Source organism: Natator depressus, chromosome 2 (genome assembly GCF_965152275.1).
Source record: "Natator depressus isolate rNatDep1 chromosome 2, rNatDep2.hap1, whole genome shotgun sequence".
In the NCBI taxonomy this organism is placed as follows: Eukaryota; Metazoa; Chordata; order Testudines; family Cheloniidae; genus Natator; species Natator depressus.
The window spans coordinates 222,731,152-222,758,324 of NC_134235.1; the positions used below are offsets into that span (position 1 = coordinate 222,731,152).

Below are 27,173 nucleotides of genomic sequence, written 5' to 3' on the forward strand. Positions count from 1 at the left end.
CCTTGATTTACGGTACGTCTACATAGCAACTACACACCCGTGACTGGCCCCGGACCAGCCGACTCAGGCTCGCAGGGATGTTTCATTGCTGTGCAGACTTCCGGACTTGGGCTGGAGCCCAGGCTCTAGGATCTGTGAGGTGGGAGTATCCCAGATCTCGTGCAGAACCTGGAGGTTTACACAGCAATGAAACAACCCTGCAGCCAGAGTCTCAAAAGTCTGGCCCAAGTCAGCTGTTATGGGCCAGCCGCACGTTTTTCTTTGCTATACAGCAGTGGTCCCCAACCTTTCTGTTGCTATAGCATATTCATGTTCCCAGAAGAGCATGGTGGGCGCCGGACGACTAGCCGCCAAAATACCGCCGAGATGTGGCGGCGGCAAGAAGTACCGCCGCTGAAATGCCGCTGAGAAGCGGCGGCATTTCGGCGGCTGGTTGTCCGGCGGCAGCACTCCTTGACAGCAGGTTGTCCAGCGGAAGCGCTCCCTTCTCAGTAGGCGGGCACACAAAGGCCCCGGCGGGCGCCATGGTATTGGGGACCACTGCTATATAGACATACCTTTCAAGACTATTCATATAAAATCAACAGAGACTTTCCAGAGAACTGTAAATTATCAATCCCACCAAAGATTACAAATAATTCACGTTAAGAGAAAAAAATTCTAGATTCCTATCTTAATGTCTGAGATATTTTCTAAAATATTCCCCCAGGACCTATGCCTCACCAGATGTTCCCAGCTGTTCCTCTCCCAGTCACTTATCACACCAAAAGCTCACTGCATCCACCACAGCTCTCACTAAGATAACTTTTGATTGGTCAGTATCACAGTAAATAAACCTGCCAAATACGTAAGACCTTATGTGGACAGTGTGATTTGCCTATACCTGTCACAGAACATGTGAATGCGGCAAGTCTCCTCTCAGTCCAGCTGAATCTCCTAGACTCCCCATAAGATGTTTAATCAGGGGATTCACCAGTTGATTGCTTTAGAATAATTTGCAGTATAACAGACAGCTGGAATCTACAATAAGCTATTTTAATTCTTCAATGCTCTAGAATCTTCCTCAGCATGTGACAGTGTTCACAGTAAATAAAAAGTAAGAATTACTTTACTTAGTAAAAACAAATAAAGGCTACTTCATATTTATATTTAATGAGCTTTTCTGTGGCACTCAGAACACCAGTGTCTGTGCATTCATGTATTTATCAGCATAACACCCATTTGAGGGTAGGAAGTATTATCCTCATTTTACAGATGAGGAATCAAGACAGGATGAAACCCTGACCCCACTGAAATCAACAGACATTTTGCCAATGACTTAACTGGGGTGAGATTTTCAAAGGTATTTAGGCATGTGAATATGCAGATAAACACTTAGCAGGATCATATGCAGTCAAAGCACTAAGCACCATACCAGTGTATAAAACATCTTTCTTTGTAAAACCATAAAGAGATCCCCAAGATACTTTTCTTCCTTTCACATTGCTATCCTTTACATTAATGCATGGTTGAGTTTTCATTCATCGGGGAATGCGTTCTGTTCTATGCGTAGAAGCTGGTAAGTTAAAGACAACAAGGTTATGTCCAAGGTGTATGTTAAGTGTTCAGGGAAAAGGAAATACACTGAAACAGGACACTGAGATACATTCAGTTTCATTTAAACATTAGTGCATGAAAGAACAAATATTTTATTAAGGGAAAAAAGGAAAAAAAGTTTTAACCTCCTCACCCCTGAATCCTTTGCCATTACATCCAGGACAGCCACATGTGACAATTTGGGGTTAAGGTGTTAATTGGATGTACCAAAAACTTCACTGAGGGATCAATCCTGATCTCTACATTATGAACTCTGGGATATCTACTTATGCATTGCCACATACTTGGAAAAATTAGACACCAAACACACATTTACAAGCACTTTCACATCACACAGAGAATAGGACTTAGTACAGGGTGGGGCAAACTACGGCCTGTGAGCTGTTTTAAGCTGGCCCGCGAGCTCCCGCTGGGGAGTGGGGTCTGGTGCTTGCCCCGCTCTGGTGCTCCAGCCAGGGCGCCGGGTCGGGGGCTGCACCACATGGCTTGGCCCTGTTCTGGTGCTCCAGCCGGGGCACCAGGGCAGGGGCCACACCACACGGCTTCTGGAAGCTGCGGCATGGCCCCGCTCCAGGGCACAGGGTCGGGGGCTGCACTACGCGGCTCCCAGAAGCAGCATGCCCCCGCTCTGGTGCTCTAGCAGGGTCAGGGGCCACTTGATGCATGGGAGCCAGAGAAGGGAAATGTCACTGCTTCCAGGAGCCACTTGAAGTAAACACCGCTCTGAACCTGCACTGCTGAGCCTCTCCCCAACCCCCTGCCCTGATCCCCCTTCTGCTCTCCAAACCCCTCGATCCCAGCACAGAGCACCCTCCTATACCCCAAACCTCTTATCCCCAGCCCCACCCTGGAGCCTGCACCCCCAGTCGGAACCCACACCCCTGCCCCAGCCCTGATCCCTCTCCCACCCTCCGAACCCCTCAGTCCCAGCCCAGAGCACCCTCCTACACCCCAAACTCCTCATCCCCAGCCCCACCCCAGAGCTCGCACCCCCAAGAGCCCTCACCCTCTCCCGCACCCCAACCCCGATTTTGTGAGCATTCATGGCCTGCCATACAATTTCTATTCCCCAATGTGGCCCTCAGGCCAAAAAGTTTGCCCACCCCTGACTTAGTACTTGAAATGTAAACTGATTGACCCCAAGGATTCCTCACTGAAACAAATAAAAACCAAGCATGTTAAAGTGAAGCAGAAGCCAGTCAAAAGGTAAGAACATAAAAATGGCCATACTGGGTCAGACCACTTGTCCACCTAACCCAGTACCCTGTTGTCTGAGAATGGACAATGCTAGAGGCTTCACAGGGAATGAATGGACCAGGGCAATTTCAAGTGATCCATCCCGTCATCCATGTCTAGCTTTAGGGATACCCAGAGCAAGGGGTTGCGTCCCTGACCATCCTGGCTAATAGCCATTGATAGAGCTATTCTCCATGAACCCAATTATACTTTTGGCCTTCTCAACATCATCTGGCAATGAGTTCCATAGGTTAACTGTGCATTCTATGAAGAAGTACTTCTTTTTGTTTGTTTGAAACCTGCTGCCTATTAATGTCATTAGGTGATCCCCAGATCTTGTGTTAGGTGAAAGGGTAAATAACACTTCCTTATTCACCTTCTCCACACCATCATGATTTTACAGACCTCTATCATATCCCCCCTTAGTCATCTCTTTTCTAAGCCGAACAGTCCCCGTCTTTTTAATCTCTCCTCTGGAAGTTGTTCCATACCCCTAATCATTGTAGTTGCCCTTCTCAGTACCTTTTCCTATTCTTTTTTAATGGGGCAATCAGAACTCCATGCAGTACCATGGATTTATATAGTGACACTATGATATTTTGTTTTATTATCCATCACTTTCCTAATAGTTCCATTGCACATTGAGCAGATATTTTCAGAGAACTATCCACAATGACTCCAAGATCTCTGAGTGATAGCAGCTAATTTAGACCCCATCATTTTGTACGTATAGTGCATTACTTTCACTGAATTTCATCTGCCATTTGGCTGCCCAGCCATCCTATTTAATGAGATCCCTTTGTAATTCTTCTCAGTCAGCTTTGGACTTAATTATCTTGAGTAATTTTGTGTCATCTTCAAGTTTTGCCACTGTTCACCCTCTTTTCCAGATCATTTATGATAACAGCACAGGTCCCAGTACAGATTCTTGGGGATCTCGCTATTTACTTCACTTCATTATGAAACCAATAATTTATTCCTACCCTTTGTTTTAACCAGTTACTAATCCATCAGAAGACCTTTCCTCTTATCCCACGACTGCTTAGTTTGCTTAAGAGCCTTTGGTGAGGGACCTTGTTAAAAGGCTTTCTGAAAGTCCAAATACACTAGATCAACTGCATCATCTTTGTCCACATGCTTGTTGACACCCTCAAAGAATTCTAATAAATTGGTGAGGCATGATTTCCCTTTACAAAAGCTGTGTTGACTCTTCAACATATTGGTATTCAGGTGTGTCTGACAATTCTGTTCTTTATTATAGTATCAACCAATTTGCCTGGTTCTGAAGTTAGGCTTATCGGCTTTTAATTGCCAAGATCACCTTGGGAACGTTAAAAAAAAAAAGTCAGTATTACATTACCTACCCTCCAGTCATCCGGGGCAGAGGCTGATTCAAGCAATAAGTTACATACCACAGTTTGTAGTTCTGCAATTTCATGTTTGAGTTCCTTCAAAACTCTTGGGTGGGTATCATCTGGCCGTGCTGACTTATTACTGTGAATTTATCAATTTGTTCCAAAACCTCCTCTATGGACACCTCAATCTGGACAGTTCCTCATATTTGTCACCTAAAAAGAATTTCTCACGTGTGGTGACCTCTCTAGCATCAGCTGCGGTGAAGACTGATGCAAAGAATTCACTTAGCTTCTTTGCAATGGCCCTGTCTTCCTTGAGTTCTCCTGTTAGTGTTCCGATCTCCAGTGGCCCCCTACAGTTCTGCCTGTCTCTCTCTCCCTGTGTGTGGAACTGGAAGCTTTTCAGAGAATGCTAACATGGAGGCCTTGGACTTTAATCTCGTAAGCAGCAGCCTAAATTTGGCCTTTCTCCTACCTTTTTCCTATGTCATTTGTACCTACATGTACCATGACCACCGGCTCCTCCCCAGAACTGCATATAAGCCTGTCTAAATATCTCATGAAATCTGCAACCTTTACACCCGCTAGGCAATTTACCATGCTGTTCTCACAGTCATCACAAACCCAACTATCTATATTTCTAATAACTGAATCACCCATTGCTATTACCGGTCTCTTCCCAATAACTGGGGTATCCTCAGTGCAAGAGGATACCATGCCACCATTTGGAAATAGGGTCCCAGTTGTGTCCAGTATGCACTGGATATAACCGACTGGGAGTAACTGGTGACACAAAAGTGGTGTTTGAGCCGCCCAGTCCTTTAGCTGGTTCTGTGTTTGCTGCCTATTGCCACAGCTGTGCCATTAGGTTAGCAGGGTATTGCTGGAGCACTGTGAAGCTGGAAGGGGGATGATGTTCAGACCACTACACAACCTAGGGATTCCTCAGGTAGAAGAGTACCAGCATAAAGCAAGAGGAGGCAGGGTTACAGATCTCGCACAAATACTTTAGGCTCACTCCTCAGCTGAGGCCAAGATCTGCTCTGTGCACCTGGGCTGAGGGAATAAAAGGTGGCTCTAAGCCCTCTTTGCAACTTTTCAGTCCTAGTACGGGCTGGGGTCCTCTTTGGCCCCATCCCCACAAGTAGGTTCAAGCCTGCCCTAACTTGTGCTGGCTGCATTGGCTCCCAAGGGCCGTAGATCATAGAAGCACAGCAGCACTCTGTCATACCCCTTTCCTCCACCCCTGCTAGAGGCTGCAAAGACAGGCTCATCTGGCTCTCTGCCATCTAGGTTTTTCCTCATGCTGGTGGAATCCCTCAGCTGGCCAAGTGAGCTGGCTTGACAGGCCCTTTGCATCACCAGAGCCATAATGAACAAAGGGGCCGTAGCAAAGGCCAGGATCTGACCCTCTAAATTCAGGAGATGGATTTTTGTTCTTGTCTTTAGTTTCAGGCACCCAGCAGTAGTTTGTGTTATAGACTCTCTTTGGAAAATTTTCAGTAGCTAATTATTTTCACACTGATTTGGAAATTGGGGTATATGCCAGAGATGAAAATTATTAAATATATTACAATACAATAATTTAAATGGTCCTTTCCTGACATTCTCAATAGAAGAAAACAGCAAAAATTTGCTAGGGCAAGGCTTAGTTTTTGTTCCACATTCATGTGTTTTGCATTATTACTGTATGCAATATAGTTGACTCTAAAAAAGCTTAAATACTTCTCACTTTTCTGGCAGGGGGAGAGAAATATTAGACATGTTTCATCCTCTGGATTCAATAAATTTTGCTGGGAAAACGCTGTCCTAATACAAATCCAGTGGCTTCTAGACTCGAAACACAGGAATTTTCATGGCTTCTTCAGAGTGGAGATTGGAGAGATGACTCTCTACATATCGCAATGGCCAAAATTGACAGTTTTTTAGGTTGTTTGCCATGGGCAGTCTGCATTTTTGTTAACATAAGCTCTACCTGTGGAGGGATTGGGGGGAAAACAGAGCATAGTTAAGTGAAAGCTGTTCCAGTGACACTGGTGGAATGGGAAGTCAGAAAAACCATTCTGATAACAATCTGCTTTATCTATTTCATACTGTCCAAATAGGATCATAGAATATCAGGGTTGGAAGGGACCTCAGGAGGTCATCTAGTCCAACCCCCTGCTCAAAGCAGGACCAATCCCCAATCAAATCATCCCAGCCAAGGCTTTGTCAAGCCTGACCTTAAAAACTTCCAAGGAAGGAGATTCTACCACCTCCCTAGGTAACGCATTCCAGTGTTTCACCACCCTCCTAGTGAAAAAGTTTTTCCTAATATCCAACCTAAACCTCCCCCACTGCAACTTGAGACCATTACTCCTTGTCCTGTCCTCTTCTACCACTGAGAATAGTCTAGAACCATCCTCTCTGGAACCACCTCTCAGGTAGTTGAAAGCAGCTATCAAATCCCCCCTCATTCTTCTCTTCTGCAGACTAAACAATCCCAGTTCCCTCAGCCTCTCCTCATAAGTCATGTGTTCCAGACCCCTAATCATTTTTGTTGCCCTTCGCTGGACTCCCTCCAATTTTTCCACATCCTTCTTGTAGTGTGGGGCCCAAAACTGGACACAGTACTCCAGATGAGGCCTCACCAATGTCGAATAGAGGGGAACGATCACGTCCCTTGATCTGCTGGCTATGCCCCTACTTATACATCCCAAAATGCCATTGGCCTTCTTGGCAACAAGGGCACACTGCTGACTCATATCCAGCTTCTCGTCCACTGTAACCCCTAGGTCCTTTTCTGCAGAACTGCTGCCTAGCCATTCGGTCCCTAGTCTGTAGCTGTGCATTGGGTTCTTCCGTCCTAAGTGCAGGACTCTGCACTTATCCTTATTGAACCTCATCAGGTTTCTTTTGGCCCAATCCTCCAATTTGTCTAGGTCCCTCTGTATCCTATCTCTGCCCTCCAGCATATCTACCACTCCTCCCAGTTTAGGATGTTTCATTACTAAACAAATGTACTGATTTGAATGCATGGCGCATCAAGCAAATTAATGCAGCAGTACCTTTGAATACTTAATAAAATAAACAGCAACTAATTATGCCCAACTTTATTTTCATGATGGTACTCTGTACTCTTCAGCAACTGTTAGTACTGGGAATAGCAGGCACAGGTGCATTAACACTATGGAGTCATGTCTTCTAAAGATATGCCAAAATGGAGGTCCATTATCTTGCTGTGTTAGCGAATGTGTGTTTGGTATTTATGGGGATTGTAGGTTTCTTTCTTTTGAATCTCAGACAACACTGGGAGTTACTTTTACTTAATATTACAGATTTATATTATAACTTTGAAAGTAAGGGATATTTGGAAGAAATTTATCAAAGTTGTCTTGCCATTTCTCTTCTAAGATTTTCCTTGGTCCTGTCAGAATCTTACAGATTGCTACATTTTTCTCTCTTTATACATTAAAAAACCTGAGACTTTAGACTGATTTCACTCCTGATGGGCAACCCCATACAGCTCCTTGATTTCAACAGGATGTACACCCACATAACTGAAGGAAGAATTGGGTTCCCAGTGTTCTTGGCCACGATACTTCTGACCCAGGACTCCTTCCTGGAGTCTATTAAATGATGTTCCTATTCAGCCAGAAGTGGTGGGGTTGTGTACTATGGTCCTTGTCCCCACTACCCAAATGAGCTCTTGATCCTCCTTCTGTACCACTTCCAGTCTGCCAGCTAGAGAGATGAAGGAGTAGGACTTTAAATTCCCTGATTGTTCTGAATGACCATCAGTGCAGGAGCACTTTTCTTATGGTTTGTAAGTCATCCCCCCACCAGCTTCAAAGTCTCCAGCAATACTCTACTAGCCTCATGGCACATCTGTATAGGCAGCCAATACAGAATCAGCCAAAGGATTGAGAGGGCTCGAACAGCCCCTTTTTGTGGCACAAGTTACCCCCATTCAGTTTGAGTCCAGTGCGCACTGGACTCAGCTGAACATAAGAATGGCCATACTAGGTCAGACCAATGATCCCGCTAACCCAGTACCCTGTCTTCCGATAGCATCTGGTACCAGGTGCTTCCGAGGGAATAAACAGAACAAGGCAGTTATCAAGTGATTCATCCTCTGTTGTCCAGTCCCAGCTTCTGGCAGTCAGAGGTACAGGGACACCAAGAGCATTGGATTCCATCTCTGACCATCTTGGCTAAAAACCACTGATAGACCTATCCTCCATGAATTTATCTAATTCTTGGTGGAACCCAGTTATACTTTTGGCCTTGACAACATCCCTGACAACGAGTTCCAGAGACTGACTGTGTGTGTTGTGTAGAGAAATACTTCCTGTTGTTTTAAACCTGCTGCCTATTAATTTTATTGGGCAACCCCTGGTTCTTTGTGTATTCACTTTCTCCACACCATTCATTATTTGATAGACATCTAGCATATTCCCTCATAGTGGTCTCTTTTCCAAGCTGAACAATCTCAGTCTTTTTAATTCCTCCTCATATGGAAGCTTTTCCATATCCCCATTCATTTTTGTTGCCCTTCTCTGTACTTTTTCCAATTCTAATATATCTTTTGAGATGGGGTGACTAGAATTGCATGCAGGGTTGAATGTGTGTGTGTACCATGGATTTATATAGTGGCATTATGACATTTTCTATCCCTTTCCTAGTGGTTCCTAACTGTCTATTAGCTTTTCTTTGACTGCCACTGCACACTGAGTGAATGTTTTCAGAGAACTATCCCCAATGACTCCATGATCTCTTTCTTGAGTGGTAACAGCTAATTTAGACCCCATCATTTTGTATGTATAGTTGAGATTATGTTTTCCAAGGCACACTACTTTGCATTTATCAACAATAAGTTTCATCTGCCATTTTGTTGGCCAGTCACCCAGTTTTGTGGGTATTTAGTCCTTTATATGCAATAGTGAAAAACAGAGTTTTTACTGCCCCACTGTTGAGACATGGAAGTTTAGTCATAAATCAGCAGTCACCTTTAAAATCAAAATCATAATCTTTTACAGTAACTAGCAGTGAGCCATGCTATAGTTATAATGCAGCAGACAGGAAGGATTAGGGATGGACGGCTTCTTGTGTGGAAAGTGAATGAGTCAGTCTTCCCATTCTTCTTTTGAACAAGTGAAAAACAGAACAGTTTCTAGAATCACAAATCAAAATCAATTTCAGAAAGAACCTGAATGTGTTGTACTACTGCTAACTGTGCCATAAAAAGCAGGTCAAGTAGAAGTTAAGAGAAGGATTTTCAAATTAGCTGGGGGTAAACAGAAAACTAGCTATTCCACACCTTGTGTAAAAATCCCAAAGCCTTCTCCATTACATTCTTTGCATTTGATCTGAACATTCTACGGAAGGCATATCATTCTGTATTAAGTTCTACAGATCGTTCAGAATCTTTTCTAAATAAATCCTCTAATAAATTTTTTCCTAACAGATCTTCTCTAACTGATTTTTTTCTATTAGGAACGACACTTGAAAACCCAAGATCCATCTTCAGTTAATAGAGGCAGGAGATAAGCCAAATGCTCATTTGAATTAAAAATGGTTTCATGCTTGTTCTTCTATTTCTGAAATCTTCTACAAGATATCATAATTTAAGACAAATCTCTCACCTGCCAGGAGCACCTAAACAATTTTACAGTCCCTCCAACTCAGACAGGACATTGGGCACCTATCCCACAATGCACTGCACCTGTACAGAAGTTGACTGGGCCAATCTATTTTGGTTATACTGGGTCTATTTGGTCACACAGAAATAGGCAGCTTTGAGATGTCTGGGTCCCAGCACACATTTATCTCTCTCCAGAAATCCACACTTCTGACTTCCCACTTTTCTTTCTTTCTAATCTCTACTTTTCTCCTCTTCCATTCCTCTTTCTCCTCGTCCTGAAATTGCTTCTCAATCAGATAAACCCTTCAGGAGCCAATTAAATAATTCAAGGTGAAATTCACCCCTGTACAAAGTTCCAGCATAAGGCACAAACTCTCATAGTTTGAAGCGGTACAAATCTTAAGTATGGTTTGCATAATGTATATGCCTTCTGCTGGCTTTCTGTCAAGGGATGAATTTCATGGAGCAACAGACAATTCAGTGCATTTTGTTTGACAGTGTAGGTTCATGGCATTCCTCATCCTTTCAAAGTGTTCAGTGGCTCTCATTTGCTCACAACTGATTTTTGTTAATCTAGATGTACAAAACCCTTCCAGATGTTGAAATCTACGTTAGATAACTTAAAAGCAGATTAATTTTTTATTCAAAACACTGAATATTACACAAAAAAGTTGTATATGGAAACAATATACATCATACGCAACTGTTTAGCTTTTAATATCTAATCATGTAGCTTTATTAATAAATTCTACTTTTAGACACAGCAAGAAAACAGATTTATACTCTCTAGAAGAGACATTAAATGAAAAAACAGTGAGAAGCAAGCTTCAGAGGAATGAAAATGATTGCAGGATCACTACAAAAAGTGTTGCTTACCAAATTTTTGGTCAAACCTCCATGCTGGAACATGGCCATTGTGCTTCAGGTTGCTGTTTGTTGGCAGAGGCACTGTTACGTAGATGGGGCCATTCACTGGGATTGCAGTCCCATCGCTGTTGAGCAAATGAACACTGACTGCAGTGACAGGGGTAAGGTCATACCTGGTGCTATTTCCTATCAAGTGAAAGGATAATGGTATGTTACATATTTGTATTAATTATTATACATTATATTATCTGTTATCAAGGGAAGGTGAAATTAAAGCTAACCTGTTAATATTGCCAGAAAACTCATTTAAATTTCTTAATTTTCCACCTGATAATCTAGAAAAGCTTTGATTTGCAAGAAGTATTTTATATTTTTTTAAAATACATTTTCTTCTTTCCATTCTTCTTTAAGAAGATTTGCACAAGCACAGTGCAAATGCATATAGCCTATAATTTAAATGCACTAATGGCCAACATTTGCAATAGTATAAGAGAGGACGTTAACTATTGTTTTAAAATTCAAGAATGCTTTTGCTTTGCTTCTTCACTGAAATTAAAAGCCAAACCATATACATTTTTATGATCTGTAATAATATTTTTTCTTAGATCCATGTATATTAAGAGAATTTATTAGACACAGTGAGAGATAGTTTATGTTTAAAAATGATCACCCACCAAATTACTAATCAAAATTTGATTTTTTTAAAAAAAAACACTATAAACCCATGCTTCTATGACCATAGAGAAGAAAGTGGAAAAGAGCTACTAATGAAAAGGAAAGAACAAGAGAGGGCAGCACCTTTGGGATATAAAAGTTTTGCAGGGAGGTATGAGATTAAGTGAGCATCTCAAAAACACTAAACCTAGAGACTGCCAGAGCACAGACATGATCATCTACTAATCTAAGACATGAAATGGGATCTCAAGACAATGGGTGGTATCACAATGCAGGTATCTGTTAGGATGAGGTTTCAGTATAGCCAGGGCTTACAAATAGGCATACAAGATTTTTACTATGACTCCTAAAAGTCAATAAGACTTAATGGATGGCCTTTATTGAACACTGTTTATCTCACTGACAGAGTCAGCTGACCAAAGTCAAGGCCTTACCAAAAATAAATAAAAATATAGCACTTACAAAAGATGCCAGACTGAGAACTCCCATGATCTGAGATGTTCCTTTTTGGTTATTTACTAGTACTTGAAAGCCTGTGCTTTTGCACAGATAGAGCTCAAAAAGTTGTTTATTAAAAAGCCAAAAAAAGGCTGAAAACTTAAAAACTGGTCACAGACCATGAATTCCCATGATAACTGAACCTGGTGATATTCTAAACACGAAGAGCTTTCAACCAGGCTTGTAGCTGTTTCCATTGCTTCACACTGATTTTACAGTCCTTTTAGGCCTCAGAGTGATGTTTGGGGGGTTATGGTATGTGCTTGTTGTATTGTTGTGTGTGTGGCTGTGTTGATTTGTGTGTGGGTTGGGCTGTGTGGATTTGTGCAGCTGGTGAATGGGGCTATGCTGTGGTGAGGGGCTGTGTGTGCTATTTGTGGTGTTGATTTGTGTCTAGGAGATTTGTGTTGCTTTGTGTGGGTGGCAATTGGGTGCACAGGTGTGGCAGCTAGGCCAAGTAATCCACTATCTATCAGTGCAGTCTCATACAAACAACAAAACTGTTGCCTGCAAGTTAGCTGCAGAATAAGGGTGGTGATTGGTTGAGTTATATCTGATATCAGAATGGTCTAGGACTCTTGGCATGGCCTAGATCAGGGGTGGCCAACCTGTGGCTCTGGAGCCCCATGCAGCTCTTCAGAAGTTAACATGCGGCTCCTTGTATAGGCACCGACTCCGGGGCTGGAGCTACAGGCGCCAACTTTCCAATGTGTCAGGGGCTGCTCACTGCTCAACCCCTGGCTCTGCCACAGGCCCTGCCCCCACTCCACCCCTTCCCGACCCCTCTCCTGAGCCTGCCATGCCCTTGCTCCTCTCCCTCCCACCCAGAGCCTCCTGCACGCCACGAAACAGCTGATTGGGAGGTGTGAGGAGGGAGGGGGACACGCTGATCGGTGGGGTTGCTGGTGTGTGGGAGGCGCTGGGAGCAGGGCGGGGGAGAGCTGATGCGGGGCTGCTGACGTATTACTGTGGCTCTCTGGCAATGTACATTGGTAAATTCTGGTTTCTTCTCAGGCTCAGGTTGGCCACCCCTGGCCTAGATATATGCCTGGCTGTACCGGACACTGCATGACACCACCATTTCTCCAGATGCACTGACAGCATAGGCTTCGGTAGTGAAAGACAACCCTCACATTGCCTTGATGCAAAAAAGTTTCAACTTGCCCTTGAAGGAAAACCTTAAGAGGGAGAGTAGGTTGTTCCTTTCTACATACTGGCTCAGACTCTGGCCTCTCCAATAAGCTTGTTAAAGGTGCCTACCTCAGTGGTAGTTTCTGTCATGTAGGCCTGTGTCCATTAGTAACCGGACTCAGACCACCACCTTGTTTCACACAGGCCATCACACAGACACACAAGGGAAATGACTTTCAATCACTACTGACCTAGACCATATAAAAACCAGTGACCTAAAAACATAAGGCAACACATGTCATTTTCCTAAATCATCCATTCTGCACCTTAAACACAACAGTAAGGGCATGTCTACACTAAAAACTTAAGTCAATCTATATTAGGTCGACTTACAGCCACCACAGTAATTACTGCAATGGTTCATAGCCACAATGCCCTTCTTCCGTTAGTGGTATGTGTCCTCACCAGGAGCACTTCCGCCAACTTAAGCGGGGCGTCGTGGGGGACTGATTGCCTGGGCTCTCAGCTCTGCACACAACTCTGTCCCTGGGCTCTTGGTTCCCCACTGGGGAGCCTGGGTGCTGCCATGAGGCTCCTGATTCCCCATTGCCTGCCTGGGAGTTGCCTCGAGGATTCTGGCTCCCCGCTCGGGGGACTGCCTCCCTCTGCTCTTTGCTCCCCGCCCCTCGCAGGGAGCACAGCAGCTGCAGGGGCTCTCGGCTTCCCACCAGAAGCACAGCTGCCTTCCCCACCCAGCTCTCAGCTCCCATGCTCCTGGTGGGGAGCAGAGAGCCCCAGGTGCCTTGAGGAAGCAAGGACCCAGAAGCCTCGGGGTAGCACCTGGGCTCCCACTGGGGTGTGGGGAGCCCAGGCAGGAGCCTGGCAGAGAGTCTGTGGGCAGCAGGCTTGTAGCTGGAGCCCTCCACCCACCAGGCTCTCTTGTCAATTTCATGCTCTAGCCTGGAGCTGTGAAATTGACAAAAATGAGTCAGCAGCGCTATAAGTAGCCTGCAGTACCCACACTGACCCTGCCTTGCTCTAACTACATTGACATAAGCCCTACGCCTCTCATGGAGGTGGAGCTATGATGTTGGTGTAGTAGAGCACTTATATTGGCAGGAACAAGGGTGCAGCATATACACTGACATAATTACGTCGACATAAGCTGCCTTACATCGGCCTAATGCTGTAATGTAGACCAAGCCTAAGTAATTGTGAAATATCACAGTACTACAGACTAATTTGTCAAGAAGAATGTATTTACATGAGCTGTTTGTTGAAATACGAGAGACAGCTATGCGAATTTTCCCTTGGCAGAGAGCTTGCTGTAAGATAGAGACTGGGTTTTACTGAGCGGCAGTCACATTACGAGAAACCATATCAGAGCATTTTAATTTACAATAACCACATATGTTATCTGCGTTAGCACAGAATGCATTGCTTCCTCAGGAAGACATGAGTTGTCAACATTTGATAGAGAAATAACTTCTAATTGCTAAAGGAGGTCATGACCTGGTCAGTTTTTTCAAATTCAAATCCCTAATGAAGCATGTTATCACCTAAAGGTTTATAAAATGCAACATTAATATCTGAAAATAAATTATGTAATACATTTTACTTGACTATTTCTCCTTGTTTTGAATTTTGCTTATATTTGTGCGTATGACTGGAAAAATCAATAATTAGCTCGGGGGGGGAGGGACAAAAAAAAAAAAAAAAAAAAAGAGAGAGAGAGTTCTAGTGGAGCTTTGTTTGCCTCTATTCTATTTAAAGCAACGTGACTGTTTCTGACACTATGGTCAAGCAGTCCCAGGCTGAAGAGCTTACTTTCTAAGAAAGCAGGCAGATTTCTAAAGTCCACTGGCTCATAAGAAAGGCCTAGGATATCTATTTCCATAGAATCTAAACTTTCATTTAAAAATTAAGTTTCTGGCTTACCTTCACAACACAACACAACACACAGTAAGTTAACTGAATGCTCGTGAAACAAATGCTGGGGGGTTGGTAAGTATATGCATATATTAAATGACTATGTTTATATGCTTATGTTTTGACACCTGGTGACCTCAAATCTATGAGGAAAATACATGCTTTTAGTGACTTTGAATTCACCCTTTATAAATAAGCCAATATTACACAGCAATAGCCCCAAATGCTGAGATAACATTATTGCCTGATATAGGATTTTGATCCATTACTGTAGAATACAGAGGTTTTTGTGTTTGTTTAGAAACCAGCCTCGTGTTCCACAATATGCTACTAATACAAGCAATAAGCCAAGACACAACAGGCTTATCATTATTTGCATACAAAGTGCTTTATATTTTTATGTTTAGAATAGGCTGATTAATGTATTGGGTTTTAATTGTACTGCTCCTAACTGTACATTGTTAGAACTCCTTGGAAAGTACTGTTGAATGCAAAGGGAAAGTTTCTAGCTAAACTACTACAAAGTTACAATGGATAAACACTCACTATCAGGTGTAACACATTTAAACAATGGGAGGACCAGATTGCAATGCTCCTGAGTTCACTGTACGCAGTTAAACATGACAGAAATTTAGCAGAGACACAGACTAAGAGAGCAAGCTCTATTCAACAAGAATCCCTTCCTCCCATGCAAATTATCGGTTTATGCTCAGGTAAGTGAAAATTATAATTTGCAGGTACCATTTTTGTTCCCTTTCTCAAACAGAAACATGAAAAAAAAAATCAGCAATCGCCACCAGCTGGTGGTGATCTTCTATTCAACAGCTATTGGAAGAAGGGTCTACTGACAGAGATTATATCTGGTGAACTTTAAATAACGAAGTAGCCTATCCAAGCCTAAGGTTTGATAGTCGAACATTTCTTCAAGAGAAGCAGTAGTATGAGTAGAAGGCAACTTGCCTGCACTGTAATTCTGTATCAAAGTCTCTTCTCAGACCTCCAACCTCTTTTCATTTTTTTTCTTTTAAAGTGATATGGATACTTTTGCATGATTGTTAATAAGGGCCATATACATCTCCCACCTCCTCAACCACAGCTGTTCCCCTGAATGGAAGGTCTACATATGAGAGTATAAGTGTGTGTGGCACAGGGTAGGTGGGTAGAGAAAGTGTGTATTCACAAAGCCATGCCCAGTTTGACACCCAGGAGGGAGTCCAAAGAATGTACTCTACTTGGGTCTTCTCATACAGTGGGGCTACTTAAAAGTCTGTGGAGACTATTTCAGGCACTTTACATTCCCGGCAAATAGTATTCATACAACCACCTCCTTTTTATTATTTATAATAAATCATTTGTATCATCATCATGCCTAAAAGCCCTAGTATTGGACCAAGATCCTATTATGCTAGGCACTGTAAGACAGAACAAAAAGATAGATTGGAAGTTCTGTAAAGCAAAGACTAAGTAAAAGACAAGAGACAACTGATGGGTGCAGAGAGACCATTTGGAGGGTACAAGGAAACAGTAAGACAATACTGGTAAGCGTGACAGGCAGTGTTCCCAGTGCATCAGAAGCCTAACCATTGTTAAGTTTTTTGTAGGCCTTGTGGCAAAGAAGAGTTTTGAGAAGGGATGTGGAGGAGGGTAATGAGGTAGCTTTGTAGATATTTATGGGTAACTCCTCCCAAGCGTGAGGGGCAGCATGGGAGAGAGCACAGCGATGCTGGTTTGAAATTTAACAAGTGGGCAACGTAGGCTACCATAATGGGCTGAGTAAATGAGAGCTGATTGGTAGGGTGGGGATAGGCCATCAAGTGTCTTGAAAATGAAGACAAACAGCTTAGGTTTGATGTGATAGAGAAGGGGGAGCCAAAGGATGAATGTAAAGAGAGGGATGACAAGTGACTGGCTAGGAAACAATCTTTGCAGCACCATTCTGAATGGATATGAGTATGGCAAGATTACATTTGTCAATTCAGAGAGAAGGATGTTGCACTAAATCGACAGATGAGTTGGTGAGAGCCTGAACGAGAGTTGTAGCTCTCTGGATGGATAGGAAAAGAAGTACCTTAGATATGTTATGCAAGAATCTGCAAGATTTAGTCATAGCCTGGATGAAAGGACCTAGAGAGAGGTCTGAGTCTACACGATGCTCAGTTTAGGGGCCTGAGTGACAGGCAGGCTGGTTGTGTTGTGCGCAATGATGGAGAAAGGAGGTTGCGGGGAGGAGAGACTTGGAGGGGGAGAGATTAAGAGCCATGTTGAGCTTGAGCTGACAGGTAGACAACCATAAAGCCATGTAATAGAGACGGACTGAGATTTTATGTTGGACAAGAGACAAGTCAGAGTAGAGAGTGAGACCTGAAAGTCATCAGCATAGAGAATAGAGCAGAATTTGTGTTTGTGGATGAGATTACTCAGAGATAAGGTGTAGAGGAGGAAGAGAAAGGGACCAATGACAGAGCCCCATGGAGCCCTCAGGGAAAGTTGGAGGTGGGATGATGAAGATCATCCCAAGGACACACTGAAGGAGTGATGAGAGGTAGAAGAAGAACCAGGAGAGGACAGAGACGTGTAAGCCAAGGGAGGACAAGATTTTGAGAAGAGGAAGATGGTCAACTGTGTTAAAGGCAATTGACAGGCCAAGGAGGATGAGGATGGAGTACTGGTTCTGGGCTCTGACTAGAAAGAGATCATTAGAGACTTTGGTGAGAATATTTTCAGTGTAATGCAGGGAGCAGAAGCTGATTTGAAGAGGGTCTAGGCTGGAACTGGACAAGAGGAACTCCAGACAGCAACTGTAGTCCCCGTTCAATGAGCTTAAAAGGGAAAAAGATGATAGGGCAGTAGTTGAAGAGGAGAGTGAGGTCAAAGGTGGGTTTAAGAAGGGAGAGACTACCCCATGCTTGATATTGTGAAAGGAGAGGAGACAGAGGTTTTGCAAATGAGTAAGAGGAGGAGATGAGCATGGGTGAGAGAGAGATCCAGAAATGGAACAGGACAGGATCACTGCGGCAAATGAAGGGGTTAGAGGAGGAGAGCAGGCATCTGCGAATGAGGAGAGAGTTGTTAGAGGGGAAAGAAAGGAAAACAGAGAGAAGAGGGAAGGTCACACCATTTTCTCTTGGAAGAAATTCACAAAATCCACTAACACACACCTTACACACTTGAGCATATATTTGAAATAACTTAAATTAACTAGGAGAAATAAGTGCATCCAGAGAAGACTAAATTAGAAGAGTTAAATTGCCTCACCTGCTGCCATCCCAAGATGTAAGAATGTAGACAAAATAACTCAAAACTCAAAGTTCAAAGTCCACTGGAGGCTGTTTCTATTAAAAGTTCTTCACAGCTTTCTTCTTTGTTTCAAAAGAATCTGAACATTTTTGGCCAAAGCAGGATCCAAAATTACTGTGCATTTAACAAGACTGTTGAAACAATTCTTTGTTGGCACAGCACAATGCTGCAAAACATTACATTCTTAGAATGTGGGCATTGTACAGATTGCCAGGCACAGGAATAATTAGAGATGACGAATGCTGTAGAATCTCAAAAGGTTAAATCTTTTCCCCTCCCCACATCTCTCAATTTTTTAATTGAAGATAAACATAGCATTTGTAAAAGATACCCAAACTGATGTGCTAGAAAGCTAGTCTTCAAATGACAGGTGCAACATGAGAAAGCTATTCACCCACCAATGTCAATGAGCCTCCAACTTTGTCCTGCAGGGACCATATATAAGGGACAAGAAGGACATTCAGTCTCCGTGCTGATTCAACCCAGGGCTCTTATCTAACGATTGCCAACATGGAGAACTATTTGTGCCAGTTGCACAGGAATGTTGTCATGTGGCCCTATTGCTTTTTTTGGAACAGTACTTTGATCAGAGAGCTGAACCTATATTTTCGAAATTAAAAAGGTATGTTGTGGGGGGAAGGGAGAAAATGAGAGAGAGAGAAAGAGAGAGAGAATAAACCCAAAACTACTTTCCAACAAACATCAACTCAGAACAAAAACAAAGAGACTCAAAATTACCAGTTCCATTTCCATCTAATCCTTGTAAATAAGGAAAACTGTCCACTTCCCAAGGTGAACTGGCTGCAGTTAGAAATGCTGTCAGATCACTGTAGCTGGTGTTCTCAGGCAACTTTAGGGCTCTTCTTTGAAAATGAACTCGAGGTTGAATCCGTGCACCTGTGAAAATTAAAGGTGACATTATCCAAGGAGGGTAGATTGTTTAGGAGCTTATATTTATATCGAACTGCCCTTTAAAAGTGCATTTAAAATTTCCATTACAAATTAAAATCTTTCTGTGATGGATAGATGGAACAATGAGCTACTATGAAGGTGAAGATAATACCATATTTTTTAATTAACTTTGCAATGGGTGATATTTTGTCACAAAGTGTTACTAGGTAAAATGTACAAAGATACCTAAATACATTAGGGGTTTTTGAAAATATTTCCTCGTCTTACTTTAAGTTTCCTTGCACACCTCCAGTAATGAATACTGGTAAAAACTAAAACTAAATATAGAGGTAATGCATGTAAAGTCTAAGGAAAGTTTGCAATTTACTATCTATGCTTTATTTCTTATAATTTCACTTGAAATAGAAAAGTTAACTTCACCTAAAGTCTTCTAGGTAATAGTTTAATAAACTAATACTCTATCTGTAGTTCCAATTAATTTGTTCCATAATTCCTTACTTTGCTTGGATTATAATGGCTTGGTCCAATCATCACCTCACTGCGTGTACAGTAAAACGATTATTTAAATCACACTGCAAAACACTGCTAAATACAATTTAAGGAAAAACCAGGATTATACTATATGTAACAAAAGTAAATGTCATATGGGATAGCTTCACTAAAAACAACCTGGGTAAAATCAAAGGCCAAGGCTAACAAAATACACACCAACAGATTACACACCTATCATCTGAGATGCTACTCTGTAAGAGGCAGGTCAGAAAGTGTAGAGAATGACTGAACAAATAAACAAAATTCAAATGAAGAATCTTCATCAAGCCCTAGACTCTGCTCAATTCTTCAGTATCAGGAATCCCCCTTAATTTCCGATAAACATGTGACCCAAGCTACCATTCATCCTTCCTACCCAAAAAAGCCCAAGCAATCTTCCATGGAAGGAGAGTTTCACAAGTGTATAGTTGTAGCTAACTAAGGGAGGATATGATGGATGTGGGACGCTTGTAACCTTGGGCAGCCCTGCAGGCAGTGGGTCACTATTCTTTCTAGAGAAGAGAATCTGGAAACTGGGTGATTTTATAAAAAGTTGTCCCCCTACCTCTCAAAAAGTTCGAGTTACTTAACCAATGATTTATTAATTAAAACATCATATGTTCACTCAGGCTCAAGTTCACCAGTGGTGTGAGCCACAGGAGAGCAAAAAAACCCCCCAAAACAGTTACTAACCTTTCTGTAACTGTTGTTCTTTGAGATAATGCTGCATATGTCCATTTCAAGTTAGGGGTGTGTGCACCCCATGCACAGTTGCCAGAGATTTTTCCCTCAGCGGTATCTGTTGGGTCAGCTCTATGGCCCTCTGGTACCGCGTGCCTATGATGCAGTATAAGGAGTCTGGCCAACCCTACACCCTCTCAGTTCCTTCTTGCAGGCCAACTTTGACAGGGGTAGGAAGGTGGGTCATGGAATGGACATGTGCAACACATCTTGAAGAACAACAGTTACGGAAAGGTTAGTAACCATTTTTCCTTTGAGTGCTTGCACATGTCCAGCGACCAAAACTAGCTTGCCGGATGATGGCATAGTGGCAAGAAAATGTATGCACCGATGACCAGGTTGCCACTCTACAAATGTCGTGGATCGGTACCTGGGCCAGGAACACCACTGAAGAAGCAGCTTGTGCCCTCATGGAATGGGAGGCCCAAATGGTTGGTGAAGGGACATCTGCCTGCTCATAGCTGTGATAGATGTGATCTAGGATGAAATCCTCTGAGCCAAAATGGGTAGGCCTTTCATTCTGTCTGATATCACCACAAAGAGCTGCGTGGATCTACAGAACGTGGATCTATGTAGGACTCTAGGGTGCGTCCAACGTCCCATGTGTGGTGACACTGCTCTCTATTCATGTGAAGTTTTGGGAAGAAAACCAGCAGAAAAACAGCCTGATTATTGTGAAACTGCAAAGCTACTTTCAGGAGGAATGCAGTGTGAGGGCAGAGTTGTCCCTTGTCCTTAAAGAAGATCATGTTCGGGCTTTCTGAAGTAAGGACCCTGACCTCTGAGACCCTCTTGGCCAAGGTAATTGCTACTAGAAAAGCTACCTTCCAGGAAAGATACAACAGAGGGCATGATGCCAGGGGGTCAAAGGGAGGGCCCATGAGCTTTGATAAGTCCAATTTTAGGTTTCACAGGGGAACGGGCTCCCATATCTGTGGGTATAGCCTTTCTAAACACTTGACGAAATGAATGGCCATTTTGTGCAAGAAAAATAGTAGGTCATCCACCAGAGGGTAGAATGCTGAAATCACTGTGAGATCCTCTTTAACCAATGAAATTGCTTGACCTTGCTGTTTCAGATGAAGCAGATAATCCAGCACTGTCTGAAGAGATGACTGAGTGGCTGAAAGGCCATGTTGCAATGACCAAACAGAAAAATGCTTCCACTTAGCAAGGTATGTAGCTCTGGTGGTTGGCTTTCCACTGCCTAGCAAGACCTGGCAGACATGCTCCAAACAGGCCAGCTCCGCAGGATTTAACCAAGGAGCTTCCATTATGTTAGGTGGAGCATTCGGCTGTGCTCCTGAGAGATAAGGTCTGGGAGAGGAGGGGAGGGAGCGGCATCAGAGTCACTACTGACAGGTCTACCAGTGTGCTGAACCAGTGCTGACGTGGCCAGGATGGGGCTATAAGAATAACCCTCACTCTGTCCAGCCTGACCTTCAGCAGGACTTTGTGCATGAGTGGAATGGGGAGAAAGGCGTACAACAGATGCTTTGTCCAAGGGAGCAAGAAGGCGGAAGGCATCCATGAGTGAACCCAGGCTGTGGCTGTGCAGAGAACAAAACCAGTGACATTTTCTGTTCTGCCTGGTTGCGAACAGCTCTACAAGGAGTGAAGAAAGACCTGCTGAGGTGATCTGCCAGCTCATTCTTGTCTCCCGGAAGGTGAGAAGCTTTGAGTGCTTTATGCGAAGCTCCCACAAGCGAATAGCCACCTGACACAGGGGGGAAGAGCGAGCCCCTCCCTGCCTAAGGTAGAACTTGGCGACCGTGTTGTCTGTAAGTACCCTTATGTCCTTGTTTGCAATGTGGGGTAAGAACACCTAACATGCTAGATGGACTGCTCTGAGCTCTGTGACATCTATATGTAAAAAGAGCTCTCTGGGGCTACAGACGTTGAGTCCTGGGGTGTCCTAGGTGAGCCCCGCAACATAGCTCCGAAGCATCCGAAACTAGGAATATCAAGGACTGGGGCCTGACAAAGGGAACACCTGAGCCCACCAACCAAGGGTCCCTCCACCAGTTGAAGGAGGTGAGGACCAGAGCGGGTACTGTGAGCACAGAATCCAAATGATGCTGGCCTTGATGTACTCACCAAACCGCCAAGTCTAAAGGAGTCTGAGGCACAGTCTCACATGCTGCATTACATATGTGCATATGGCCTTGTGATCTAAAAATCTGAGGCAAAAATGGGCTGTCATGACAGAGTGGGCCTTGACGTGTGCCATCAGTGACACCGTTGTCTGGAAGCATGCTTCTGGGAGGATAGCCCTGGCTTGTGTAAAACTGAGCACCACTCCAGTAAACTCTATCCTGTGTACGGGGATGAAGGTTGACTTCTGATTGTTTACCAGCAGGCCCAGTGCTCGAAAGGTTGCCCGAATGAGGTGGATACTGGACTTCATCTGGGTCTCAGGCTGGCCTTTAATCAGCCAGTTGTCAAGGTACGGGTTAACCTGCGCCCTTCGCCTTTTCAGGAAGGCCACCACTACCGCCATGCATTTCATAAAGACCCATGGGGCTGCTGACAGGTCGAATAGGAGGACAGCAAACTGGCAGAGGGTCTGGTTCACAAAGAACTTGAGAAACCTTCTGTGGACTCAGAAAATGGAGATATGGAAACAGGCGTCTCTCAAACTGAGGGCAGTGTACCAGTCCCTGGGATCCAGGGAGTAAATGTTGGAGGCCAGGGAGACCATGCAGAACTTCAGCTTTTTCAGATAGCTTTTGAGGTCGCAGAGGTCTAAAATGGTTCGGAGACCACTTTTGGCCTTTATAATAGGAAATAACGGGAGTAAAACCCCTTCCCTCTTAAGTCCTGAGGAACCTCCTCCACTGCTCCTAGCTGGAGGAGGGCTTGCACCTCCTGGACTAAAAAGTGCTTGTGAGAAGGGTCCCTGAAGTGAGATTGGGAGGGAGGGTGAGGTGGAAACAAACTGGAGGGTAAACCCCTCTTCCACCATGCTCAGGACCTGACTATCTGTGGTGATATGCGACCATGCCGAGCTGAAGTGGGATAAATGGTTTGAAAATAGGGGGCAGGATCTGGTATGGGAACTGATACAATGCCCTTGGGCCCCCAATCAAAAGATCTCTTTGGGCCCCCGCCCCCCGCATGTCTGGGAGGGCCAGACAGCAATGCTGATGAGGATGGGGGAAGTTGCCTGTGACTAAAAACACTACTTCACTTCTTGTGCGGGTCCTGACAGGGTGGCAGAGCTGAGGAACAGGTGGACTGTTGGGTTTGAAATGTTTCCTTGAAGGTACCAGGGTATACAGACCCAGGGACTTGATCATGGCTCTGGAGTCCTTCAGGTCATGGAGCTTCACATCTGTTTGTTCTGAAAAGAGTAAGGACCCTTCAAACAGGAGGTCCTGAAGGGACTGCTGGACCTCTGCCAGTAGGCCAGAGGACTGGGGCCAAGAGCATGGCCACCACAGACACCATAGATCTATCTGCTACATCCAGGGCAGCTTACAAGGAAGCCCTGACTATCACTTCCGCTTCTTCCCGAAAAATCCTGCCTGGATTCCTGAGGGAGAGTGTCCTTAAATTTTTGACATCAACTCCCAGATGTTGAAGTCGTAACGCCTTGTTGGTCAGAGATGTGAAACTATAAACTGACAATAGAATAAACTTTTCTATCTAAGAGGTCTACTTTCTTTGAGTCTTTTGCCTTGGGGAGGGATCAACCCTTGCAGCACCTGCCTGTCCCTTTCATTGGCTGCTGACACCAGCAGAGACCCCAGGGAGGGGGGCTAGGAAGTATAAGTACTCATAACCTTTGGTGGGGACAAAGTACTTCTTTTCTGCCCTCTTCGAAGTAGGGGGCAGAGAGGATGGGGTTTGCCAAAGGGTTTTAACTAAGGAGGGAGAGCCATCTTTGATGGGGCCACTGCAACCAAGAGGTCTGCTAGGCTATACTAGGCTGTGGGAGGACCCTTACTACCTCCATTTCCAGTCCTAGGTTTGAGGACACCCTCTTCAACAGCTCCTGATGAGCTTTAAAGTCGTTCAAGGGGGATAGGGGGTGATGCGCCTGGCCCTGACACTACCTCATCTGGCCTGGAGGAGGAGGTGGCCTGCACAAGCAGGGGTTCCTCCTCTTCTTCCTCTGCACCATGCTGATCCTGCAGGTCTAGGTCCTGAATGTTGGTATCAAGGTAATTACCGGAGTCTGGGTCAGGTGCTGTTCAGTCAGATGGAGGAGCCCTTTCTCAGACACCACCAAGTAAGAGCATCTGCGGGGGGAAGCCCCCCACGTTCCAGAACCACCATTGCATTTGCATAGGCCAGTGCCCATGTGTAGATACCCCCACACCGAGAGCCTGCATCATGTAGGACTTGTGGGGGGGGGGGGGAAGAGGAGGTAATTGGTAGGGATTCCTCAACTGGGTGCACAACTTTGACTCTGAGCCTTCCTCTAGGGATCACGGAGGTGTGGTACCCATCAATTCCAGGGGTCGGTGCTGAGGATCTAGGGATTGATGCCAAGGTGGGGAATCCCGCATTGACACTAGTAGGGATGGCACCTCTTGATGCTAGCTAGAGGTTGGTACCTCTAGATGGTACCAATGGCCCCAGTACTGAACAGGAGCTCAGGGCAACATGCTCCCTTCTGCACACTGACCGAGGATGCTGACTTTTGGACTGCCGGTACCGACAGTGCCAGCAAGTCTCTGGCCACAACAAATGCCTCCGGAGTGGACAGCACCGCTATCTCGTTAGTGCTACGCTATCCCTATGATGGCTGATCCAGGACCAAACTCAATGGAATCTGCAAACAGGATGGTGTCAACCATGCAGCCTGTCGAGTGGTGGCAGAGGAGTGGCCAGACTCAGGTTGCACTCCACTGCTTTCCCCATGCTTGGCCTTTTTTAGAGTGGGGGAACGCCCCCTATCGGCCAGTGACTGGGAGTGGTGCCGAGAGTCCCTTACAATGAGCAGAGCACTCCATACTGATGCAGAGGTACTGGGTGCTGAGTCTGACCGGTTCAGCTCCGAGTAGGGTCTGAGCACCACCACCATCAGGAGTCACTTTAACCTGGTCTCCCAGTCTTTCTTCATAAGTGATCTGAACTGGTGGCAGATCTGACAGCGATCCTCGATCTGAGTTTCACCCAAGTACTAAAGACAACTGGAGTGCGGGTTGCTCAAAGGCATGGCCTTGCCACAGGAAGCGCAAGGCTTGACGCCTGGAGACCCAGGCATACCCGGCTCCGGGAGCAGGGGAAGCTCCGCTAATGCAGTGAAAGTCCAATAACTATTTACAACTACTAACTAAAGTTCAAACTGAGAAATAACTACTGGGAAGAAGAAAAAGAAGGGACGGAGTGACAAATGAGAGCTACTGAGAATAGCCTGCCAAAGCAAAAGGAACAGAGAGGGTGCTGGGTCAGCTGGACCCTCTATACCGCGCCACAGGCGCGTGGCACCGGAAGGCACGAGAGCGGACCCAACAGGTACTACCACCGAGGGGGAAATTTCCAGCGACGGTGCATGGGGTGCACGCACTAAGTGTTGCCAACTCCACATAACAGGAAGTCACCAGCTGTTTAAGCACTCTAAATGAGTAAAGAATGTCACTAAACAAAATTTCCAGAGAATTATATATATGTGTATGCACCCAGGCAAGCTCAGGATTTGAGCCACAAGCTTAGTGAAAGTGAAACCCAGAGTCAGGAGGAAGAGGACATTCACGTGGCTTGAACTCAGCGCTGCAGGGAGCCAAGAAAGTAGATTTAAAAACAAAAATCCGCTAGCCAGACCCTTTCCCAACCCTGTGCTTCCAGGGTTTGATTTCTGAAAACAGCTGGGCAGCTAACCCCAGGCCAAGACTGGGGAAGGAGTAAAGGGGAGCTGAAATCCAGCTAGCTTTGATCCTGTAGTAAGGGCTTCATCCCTGGAGGCACAGTGCCACTAGTCCCATTGGGGCACATGGCCCTGTCTCATCCCACCCCACCTTCCATCCATGTGGCTCTCCTTGCTGGCTAACCTGCTTCCCACACGCTGCCTGCTTCATTAGCCATCTTCCGCTGCATCACAGGGTTCGCTACCTACTACGGAACAGCAAGAAAGAACACATCTGGGTTAAAAACAAGCCCTGGCTAATGTGCTGCTCTCTCCAAAGTGCACCTCGCGTTAGCAAAGTATCTAATTAGCCTCCACAAACTTCTTTTCCTTGCCTGCAGATTATGGTGATCTCAGCCCAAGAAGCCCTGGAGTGGGATACCTTCCGAGGACATGCTCAATTGACACGTAATGACATACACTTGGCGTGCAAAAGAATGTAGTAAGAGCAGCATAGAATGGATTTTATGAACACTATTGAGCTGCTTGTGAATGATTTTGTGACTATAGATATTGGTGACTTCTTTCTCTGAATGTCACTGTAATTGACAATGAAAGTCACCAGATTTGACACTTATTTTGCTAGAGAAACCAAGAAGTCGCTAAATCTAGTGAGAAAGTAGCTAAATTGGCAACATGTGGAACGGACGTGAGCAAACACTCGAAGAATAAAAGGGTTAGAAAACCTGATCTATGAGGAAAAGGTTAAAAAACTGGGGTATGTTTAGTTTTATGAAAAGAACGGTCGGGGGAAACCTGATAACAGTCATCAAATATGTTAAGGGCGGTTATAAAGAGGATGGTGGTCAGTTGTTCGCCATGTTTACTGAAGGTAGGACAAGAAGTAATGGGCTTAATATGCAGCAAGGGAGATTTAGATTAGATATTAGGAAAAACTTTCTAACTATAAGGGCAGGCTTCTAAGAGA

General features: G+C 44.6%; 1 protein-coding gene across 1 annotated transcript in view; it reads right to left on the reverse strand.

The window, feature by feature from the left end:
• The window catches only part of FAM171A1 (family with sequence similarity 171 member A1), a 137,456-nt gene that overhangs the window by 21,155 nt on the left and 89,128 nt on the right, over positions 1 to 27,173 (reverse strand). Inside the window, exons 5-6 of the mRNA XM_074945994.1 lie at positions 18,946 to 19,104; positions 10,687 to 10,863 (exon numbers count right to left, since the gene is read on the reverse strand). Of these exons, the coding sequence (XP_074802095.1) occupies positions 10,687 to 10,863; positions 18,946 to 19,104 (336 nt within the window). The remainder of the gene's footprint in view (positions 1 to 10,686; positions 10,864 to 18,945; positions 19,105 to 27,173) is intronic.